The following is a 9,824-nucleotide window of genomic DNA, read 5'->3' on the forward strand; positions in this document are numbered from 1 at the left end:
CCCCCCCCCCCCCCCCCCCCACCGCTCTCCGCCTCATCAACCCTCCAGCTCATTTCCAACCTTGGCTGAAAACGTCTTTTTTCCCTGAGATGGTACCTTTTAATGTCTCTCCCCTGTGTGCTGCATAGCTATGGAGAGCCCCAGGGACAGATGCTGTGGGAAGACGAGGCGTCAGACCGCGGCGGCGTGTGCCCAGGCTGCAAGCGCCAGTAAGCGTGCTCGTACACCTGGCACGCAGGCAAACGGGGCTGTTTTTCCACAGGCCTCTCCTCCCTCCCCAGTTCCAGAGATCTAGTATCCTGAACTCCTAGCTCAGGTCCAAGGCAGTAAACAATGCCTTGAGATGATCGGGAAGTGGGAGACTCCGGAGGAAAAGGAGGTCTGACTTCTAGAGAGACCCAGTTTCCAACGATGAGCGGCAAAGTTGAGGTCCGGAGGAGCAGTCATGTTGGGTTGGCCACCAGGGAGCTCGGAGACATTAGGGAAAAAAAAAAGGGGGCCATACAAGGAGAGAAAGGACTTGAGGGGGAAATGGTACCCCGAGAACATTCTAAAATGGTTGTGGAACCGCCAAAGCTGGAATCAGAATCAAAGAGAGCTTATCTCCTCTCGTTCAGCTGGTGCGTTGGGTTCATTTACCGTCTCTCTGCCAGTCTTTGTGAGAGATGTTGGGAGGACAAAAGGAAGGACAGTCCTGTTTCCCAGCCCTGGCCTTCTGGCCACAAAGGCCACGCAGTGGCAGTGCCACAGCCCAGCCCAGTCCAGCCCACGTTCCAGCCTGCCCTCTGCTCCCAGCCCTCTGCCTCAGCTGGACATCTCTGGAAGCTGACAGGCACAGAACAACAGCCCACAAAAGTCAACAAACCAACCAGGGCTAACGTAGCTATAGAGTCTAATCACAAGGAAGTTATGGGGCCTGAAAGGCTCTGGAAAGTAACAGGAGGTATTTTCCTAAGGGTTGGCGCAAACTGAAACTGCATGGTTAGATAAGGTGCCTCTGAGACCCCAGCAGGGACGGCCTCACTGGAAAGGGGAGGGGCACAAACTAAGGCAACAGGGAGGAGCCGGGAGAACCTGAGCCCCAGCCTGGGCCTCACTGACCAGACTTCCCTGCGGAGGTCCTAGGAAGACGCCCCTCTGACCTCTGCATTGATCTCCTCGTAGAAAGCCACCAAGGAGACCCAGGAAACTCACCTAATTCCTTAGGACCACAGCTTTTACTGCAGTGTGTGTCACCACGTGAAAAACATAGCCACCCCATCTCTACATCACCCCGCAACGCGAAGGCAATGACATGGGACCGTGAGTTCGCGTGCTGGCCAGCTCTCGATGACACCTCCTGGGAGTGATCAGTGACAAACATGCCTCACTCCACGACAGCTACAATGTCCCTGCTCCGGCCCGGAGCACAGAGGGAGCACTGCATAAATCCCAGCGCCCTTTCTCCACGTAGAGAGGAGCACACCGCAGAGGCTAAGTTCCGAGTCTAGGCTCTAGTGACGCGAGGTTTGTCCTAAGTCTGTACCTGACTCATGATGTGACCTCGGGCAAACCCCTTCACCTCTCCAAGTCTTGTGTTTTTATCAAAAAAAAAAAAAGAGTGCGAGAGACAGGGGTGGGGATGGAGAAGAAACGCTCAATGATCTCTAAATTTTAGAAGTCCTGGGTTCAACAACACAGGTGAATCACAAAACCTCATTGAGCTTTGAACCCGGGCACAAAAGAGAGACCTACAGGCTGTGTAATTCCATTAACAGGAAGATGAAGAACCAGATGAACAGACCTACAGGACAGAAACCAGAACAGTGGAGACCTGGGGTATGGACCGAGAGGGGCCCGAGGACGTGTCCTCGAAGGATGGGAACACAGGGTCTGCTTGGAGTCCCGTGACATGCTGTGCACATATGCAAACCTTCACCCAACTGCCCACTTTAGATTCCCGTATATGAGAAACTTGGTTAAGAATTTAAGAGAAAAATGATGCTTGGTGCTAGGAAGGGAGAACGTGAGCTGGTGGGTTCTGCTCATGAACCAGGAAACACCCGCTCACCCACCCTCAAACCTCAGGTCCTGACCAGGAGGCCAGGGGACCTAAGCCAATCCCAGTCAGGGACCAGTGACAGCTGTAAGGGCTGTCGAGGTCACACACAGAGCACAAGGGTACACTCACTCTCCCCTACTCTCCACCCTGGCACCAGAGCAGGGCATGCCCTCCCCACCACTCGAGAGTGACAGGACACTTAACCGGAGGACAGGGACAGACACAGGAAACTGGCCCTTACACCTGTGGAGAGACCGGCGGGGTCAGGCTCACTGCCGTGTCCTCCTCAGGCTCTGCAGCCTCTTCCTGCCCGACGCTCAGCTCCTCTGCTTGGGAGCCCTGCTCCGTGCCCGGCTCTTGGGTGGCAGGTGGGCTTGGGGCCTGCTCCCTTGATCACAATAAGGAAATGACAGCATTAAAGCCAGTGGGAGGGCGAGACTCAAGACACACCCCATTTGGGGTCGAGACCTATAACGGGACAAGAGCCCCAACATGGTTCCCACCCACAGATCTCAAACTTCCTTCTCCCTCCCTGCGTCCTGCCGTGGGAGGCAGGGTAGTTACAGAGACTGCACACAGCAGGAGCACCGAGGATGCTGGTGCCTGATCTGTTGCTCAGCTTCCCCACGACTCATCCCAACTGCGAGACTTGCTCATGCCAGGGGGACAGAAGAACCAGCAGATGCATGCCAGGCACTGGACCAGGCACTGGACCAGGCAGGCACATACCTCTCAGTTGGACCCAGGGAGGCCTGGGCTCTGTACCAACCTCTCCCTGGGCCTTGCCCACAGCAGGGCTCCAGCTGGGTTTGCTAAATGACTACTAGAGGGAGGAGGCTTGTGGGGAGGGGGCTGGAGAAATGGCTCCCCTGGCAGGAACAGAGCAGCCAGAGTGAGAGCAGAGACTGCCCCAGCCCCTGGCAGGGAGGCATCTGGGACAAAAGAGATACCTCCTTGTTTAAGAGTTTCTAAGTTGTCCTATCAAGACTGTGCACCCCTGGGTGCATGTGCATGGGTGCCCAAGATCCCAAGAGGAGAATGGAGGAGAAGGGATAGTGGCATGGCCATCCCCACTGGGGGATGATTTCTCGCTTTCTATCTCTCTGTCTCTGTCTTTCTGGCGAGGGCACGTGCCCTATAGCAAAAACCTCTCCAAAAAGGGAAAAAAAAAAACAACTGTGCATCCCAATTTCAATTGTAGCCTAAGGACTAGGAGGAAGCAGATTTCTTCATTCCCCAGCCCCTGAGGGACACTAAGCAGAGTCTCTGCTCCGCTGCCTACACTGCAAACCCACTCCAGCTCTCTCCTCCCTCCCCAGGCCCGCCCTGCCCTGCCTCTCTCAGCACTGTGCACAAACAGCTGTGCAAAGGGGCCAGTGCCGCCCAGGGGCCCAGGGCATTCACCCTCATCCTTACCTCTGGAGGGAAACCAGTGGGGAGGCGCTGGCTACAGAGTCCTCCCCAGGCTCCTCTGTCTCTTTCTGCTCAGGCTGCCCCTCAGGGGCCTGTGGAGACCCTTCCGTGGCCTGGCTGCGAAGGGGACTCTGAAGCTGCTCCCCATGCAGAAGTGGAGGAGAAAACCTGGTCGGGCCAGGCAGAGCAGCAGTCAGGCCCCGCCATCCGCCGTTCGGAGAGCAGGAAGAGAATGTGGAGTGCAGCTGCATACCCAGGGCAAGTCCTCCTCCCAGGCCAGCCTCCCACCTGGTCCCTCTGCCCACGGCCATCTGCAAGGGGCAGCTGGGTGTGAAGCAGGAGGACCGCCCCCAAGTACTCCTCTCTGCCTGGGGCAGAGTCAGGATCCCCGGCCTAGTGCGTACGCCTGCTCTAAGAGTGTGCCTCTCTCAGCACTGTGCACAAACAGCTGTGCAAAGGGGCCAGTGCCGCCCAGGGGCCCAGGGCATTCACCCTCATCCTTACCTCTGGAGGGAAACCAGTGGGGAGGCGCTGGCTACAGAGTCCTCCCCAGGCTCCTCTGTCTCTTTCTGCTCAGGCTGCCCCTCAGGGGCCTGTGGAGACCCTTCCGTGGCCTGGCTGCGAAGGGGACTCTGAAGCTGCTCCCCATGCAGAAGTGGAGGAGAAAACCTGGTCGGGCCAGGCAGAGCAGCAGTCAGGCCCCGCCATCCGCCGTTCGGAGAGCAGGAAGAGAATGTGGAGTGCAGCTGCATACCCAGGGCAAGTCCTCCTCCCAGGCCAGCCTCCCACCTGGTCCCTCTGCCCACGGCCATCTGCAAGGGGCAGCTGGGTGTGAAGCAGGAGGACCGCCCCCAAGTACTCCTCTCTGCCTGGGGCAGAGTCAGGATCCCCGGCCTAGTGCGTACGCCTGCTCTAAGAGTGAGAGCTGGGCATGCGCAACGGGCATGTCCACCTCACAGTCGCCATCACTGGGGCCAGTGAGGGATGGAAGAATCAGACAGAAAATGGGGGAAAACAAGAAGCCAGACTCAAGTGCTCAGACTACAGAAAATGCACGAAGCTGTATCTGGTAGCTTTTCAAGGTCCAAAAGGTGGACCTTGGGCTCTCCTTCCCCTTCCAGGGTGGCAGCCCTCATCATGGGCTCAGACCTGAGAATCTGAGAGCCCCATTTTCTACCCCCCAACACACACCAAGTTAGCCACAGCCCTTTCTGATGTGGCAGGGCCCTGGCTCAGAGCTTCGAGTCGCAGCAGTGACACCCTCAGCAGGACTCCCCCAGACTTCCAGCCAGCTACTGCCCTGGCCCATAACCAGGTACACCCACAGCCTAATCAAGCCAATCCCGTGAGAGAGACAGGGCCTTGACTCACAATGGTGTGATGTGCATGGAGTCCCACAAAGCAGCTCCAACATCACTTTACATTCCTGTCTCGGTGCAGAATCAGGAAGTTCTCACGCACACGCACGCACACACACACAAACACACACACACACACACACACACACATGACTGCATGAGGCCATCAGCCAGCTCATCATCTGCCTTCAGGCATGAGCACTGGGCCATGCCAACCACCCGAGCCAGGAACCTGCCCCAGCCATGGCACCCTGGCAGCACACCAGGCCTCGGGTCCCTGCAGACAGCCTCCCATGTCCTGTACCTCTCCGAGTCTTTGGACTGCTTGCTCTGAAGCTCATCTTGGCTGGCCTGGCTGCCATCCTTGTCTTCTCTTCCTAACCCCTGGGCCTGTAAGCAAGAAGCAGTGGACAGTGTGTACTGGAGGTGTGTGTATTCGGGTCCCCCCATCCTCCTACTGACCGCCCTGCTTAGGAAAAAGCACTGAGAAGTGGTCTTGAGAGGACAGGAATGACAGGACACAGAATGGAAGGCCTGTCTACTGCACAGCGAAGCTTCCCAAGCTCTGGCTCTGCCCCGAGCGCTCAGCTGCTCCTAGCGCTGGCCTTGCTGGCCTGGGGAGGATGAGGAAGAAGCCCACAGCCGCTGCATGCGAAGTCAGGAGTCAGGGCTGGAGCAGCCCACATGACAAAAAGAAAAGCTCTTCCTGCTGCTGGAAGCCCACACCCCAGTTGCAAAGAGAACGTGGAGATCTAAACACCTGGGTCAGTAGTGCTAGTGACAGACAGGGGTGCTGCGATGAAGTGGACAGAACTGGGGGGCAGAGGGCAAGGACATCAGAAAGGAAGGAGCCTGGAGAGACGAAGTCCTGGTGGAATAGGAGCGAGCTAGGCCGCAGACGGACAGGGCACCTGGGACCGGGCACATGGGAGGAACACCGAGGGCTCCTTCCCTCCAACTGGGGCTCCTCCAAGCACCCAGTTCTCATCATCAGACAAGATGCTCCCTTCCCAGCCAGAGATTACATCATCCATCCAATAAAACCAGAAAACAAAAAACAAAAATCTCATTTTAAAGCCTGGGTTGACCAGAAAAATTTAGCAAGCAGTTTTTGGCTTTATTTATTTATTTATTTTATTTTTTTTAAAGGACTATTCTTGAGCATTTCAAATATTTTCCGCAGGGAACAGCAGTAGTTCCAGCACTACCTCCCTAGGAGGTCTGTCTCCACTGCCAAGCAGATCCTAAACCCAGCTCTCAAGGCTTCTGGTGAGGATTAAATTAGATCATGTAGCAAAGCCCAACTCCTGACCCAAAGAAAGCGGCCGTAAACGTGAGCTCTTCCTTCCTCACTGAGCTCCCTCTCCCCAGCCTCGGGCAAAAAAAAAAAAAAAGGTAAAAGGCAAAGAAAGGCCAGCCCCTCTCTAAGACCAGCACGCCTGCCTCTGTTCACAGACAGGAGCCCCGTCTGTTCAGGGACATAGGGTCGACAGGAGGGGCAGGGCAGGAGACAGCTCACTCATCTTCCCCAGTGGGGACTCCGGCCCCGTGCCCACAGCCCCCCGCATCTCTCCACTGGCAGCCGGAGTCCCAGCAGCTGTGGCTGACTCTGCCATCTGGATGGGTGAGGAAGGGCAGGGCCCAAATTAAAAACCAGCTCCCCGAATTACATTAGAAATAGAAATGTTGCCTCTGGGTCCTGCCCAGAGCCTGCAGCAGACGGACTCCCACCAGCTGCCCTCCTAATCGCCGTGGCCTGGGCAGAGCCAGACGATGGCAGGGCCCGTGGCCTGTCGCTGCTTCTTGCCCCTCCCAGAGCTCACCTCACAACTTGCCTTCCCCTGCACACCCCATAAACTCATCAACCATCTCTCTGATCTTTCAAAAATAATAACAATAATAGGCGCACAGGCCAATAACATTTAACCAACTAAAACATGAATAGAAAGGGAGGTGATTATTATAAAACGGACTGAGCCCTGTGGACACTGGACTCAGAAGCTATGGAGACAAGGGCAGGCAGAGAGGAGGGTCGGCTGTAGGCCACATCAACTCACACGTTCCTTCTGTTTAAGTACAGAACTCCCTCCTCCCACTCCCCCCCAGAAAAGCAGATCCCCTAGGGTAATACTCAAAAGGTACCTTGAGTAGATTTTACTTGCTCCCAAGACTTTTATTTTTGACCCAGAAAAGGAGGTAAAGGAGTCAGATGAGGAAACCAGGCATATCTGGGAGACAGCAAGCTTCTAGCCTAGGACAACTCAAGACATCACTTCTCCATTCTTAACTCAGATCCAGGTCTTGTTCCTGTTTAAGATCAGTCCCCAGTTAAATAAATCATGGCAAAGGCCATACCACTGACCAAAGTAATAAGGAAGATCTATGCAAAAAAGCTCATCAATAGAGATAAGTTTCTCAAATTTAAAGAGCCTACTGTCAGGGCCAGTAGATGGCATGATGGTTAAGTCTCTGGACTCCCACATGGTCGACCACAGTTCAAACCCCAGACCAACCAACTTGATAATCATGCTGGGCATATGTGCGTGTGTGCCCAAAATCCAAGAGGAGAATGGAGGAGAAGGGATTGCAGCCGGGCTACCCCTCTGGGGGTGATTTCTTACTTCCCCTTTCTGTGTCTATCTCTCTCCAGAGAGTACATGTGCCCTATAGCAAAAAACTAAATTTAATACATAAATAGTGAGCCTATTGTCAAGCAGTTTGGTGAGCGCAATGTCAACTTTGTGGGAAGAATAAAACATAAGTAATAGAAAATAGATGTATGCTTGTGTGAACACAGAAAAATTTCTAGAAAGGCACATGGAAAGCGTGAATGGAAGCACTCAGAGTCCCCACCTTGAAGGTTAGGCTTCAGGAAGTGAAGGGCTTTGACCTTCCGCATTATTTGAGACTGTTTTATGAATGCTTCTCTAATTTATTATGGAATTCATTATGTTTGTCATCATTATGATCATTATCCTGACTACGGTGATGGTTTCAAAGGTGTGTACATCTGGTAAAACTTATCGAATGGTACACTTTACATAATGTAGGGTACTGTAGGCCAATTAGTTCTCAATAAAGCTGCATAAAAATGAATGACGACAACTTTAGTCCTGTTCTTGGACCTCTGCACTGGTTCAGGCCTTGGGAAAGACCCAGGGACTAGGCGGAATGAACAAGAGCCCACAAGGGTCTGTCCTATGAAGGGGCTGCGTTCCTTCCTCCTGCTCCACCTCCCTCTGTGTCCAGGGAGGCACTAGAGGAAGAGCCCATAAGGACTCCCCGTGGCCAGCCATCTGTGCACCCAGCAGTGCTCCACCCCGACAGGCATGGACTGAGGTACAGCTCAGAGCTTCCTCTGCCAGCCAGGCTACCTCAGTGGGGAGCCTTGTGAGACCCAAATCCGAGGGACCAGCAGGTGGCATAATGGTTGCATCACTGGACTCCTAACTTGGCTGACCACGGTTCAAATTCTGGACTCAGAGGCTTGAAACACACTGGCCGCATGTGTGTGTGTGCCCAAAATCCCAAGAGGAGGATGAAAGAGAAGGGATTGCTGCATGGCAATACCCCGGCAGGTCATTTCTCGCTTTCTGACTCCGTCTTTCCAGCGAGCACAAGTGCCCTATAGCAAAAATCTCTCAAAAAGAAAAAGAGAGGGAACCAGCAGTTAGTGTAATGTCTATGTCGCTGGACTCCCACGTAGTCGACCGCGGTTCACATCCCGGACCCGGTGGCTTAAAACTCACGCCGGGCGCGTGTGCGTGCGTGCCCAAGATCCCGAGAGGAGAATGGAGGAGAAGGGATTGCGGCGTGACCATCCCCCCTGGGGGGTGATTTCTCGCTTTCTGTCTCTATGTCTCTCTCTGTCTGTCCGGCGAGTGCACGCGCCCTACAGTGAAAATCTCTCCAAAAAAAAAAAGAAAAAGAGAGAATTAAATCCGAGCCAGGCTACTGCTGTGGCTTTGTGCCAAATGGCATGACCCCAAAAGTGATCACCGGCCCCATTAGGCCTTAGGTAGGACCTGGAAATCTGTGTAAACCTCTCAAGTGACTGTGCTGTTGGCCAGGTTTTAAAGTCAGAGCAACAGAACCCACCTTTGTCCCCACTATAACTCGGTGACTTTCCCACTCACTTACTGCCAAGGCAAGTCACCTGCTCTGAACCCTTCCCGGCTAATCCCACCTGCCCTATCTGTGCCTTCACATCTGTCCAGCACTGCAGTCAAGGCAACCAAGGCCCGGCTGAGATCTGGTGGCTGGGCAGCAGTGCAGGAACACTTGATCATTCAGAGGTAGAGGGGACACACAGGCGCAAACGCAATCGGCCTGAACACTCTAGCCTATCTCTACCCAGCATGCATTTCACCAGGGGCCCCCACCCGGGTTCACATCACACATCTTGTTTATTTCACCCAACAAATTTCCTTTTTACTCCCTAAGCTCACAGAGACCATGTGCCAAGATGGTCTTTTCTTGACCAATCCAGAGAGGAGAAAAACCAGATCTTCTTGGCTTGAAGCCCGGTAAGAACAAGATCTCTCCTTGTGTCACTTTTATACCCTACTTGGGTCAGAGGTCATCTGTGCCCACACAGAGCTTACAGCTGGAGGAGAGACATTCACCCAGCATCGGACAGAACACGGAACACTCAGGGACGCAGAGAGAGAACAATTCATCCTGCTCAGAGGTGGCATCAGAGCTGGGCCTGCAAGATGGAGAAGGATCTTGCCAGGACGAAAAGGCAAGCCTGACAGCAGGCACGGTGGTGGCAAAGGTGGAGGGTGTGTTCTGGGAATGGCGAGTGGCAGACCCAGGTAGGGAGTGGCTAGTGGGCCCAGGATGAGTCTGGAAAGGATGGATGGGCCAGGTGGGAAGTCCCTTGAAATCCACACTCTACACAGTGTTTTGCAAATGGGTGGGTGGTCAACCCTCAGTTACTGAATGAATGAACAGATAGGTACATTTATATGGGGGGCTGGGGTGAGGCTTAATTCATAGCAGCACCAGAG

General features: G+C 54.2%; 1 protein-coding gene across 1 annotated transcript in view; it reads right to left on the minus strand.

Moving 5' to 3' along the window:
• CEP164 (centrosomal protein 164) overlaps positions 1–9,824 on the minus strand; it is a gene marked incomplete in the record, with an annotated part of 82,259 nt that overhangs the window by 19,571 nt on the left and 52,864 nt on the right. The window contains 3 exon segments of the mRNA XM_027765688.1: positions 2,283–2,429; positions 3,959–4,123; positions 5,117–5,202. Coding sequence (XP_027621489.1) covers positions 2,283–2,429; positions 3,959–4,123; positions 5,117–5,202 — 398 coding nt within the window.

Source organism: Tupaia chinensis, unplaced genomic scaffold (genome assembly GCF_000334495.1).
Source record: "Tupaia chinensis unplaced genomic scaffold, TupChi_1.0 Scaffold139431_1, whole genome shotgun sequence".
Taxonomy (NCBI): Eukaryota; Metazoa; Chordata; class Mammalia; order Scandentia; family Tupaiidae; genus Tupaia; species Tupaia belangeri.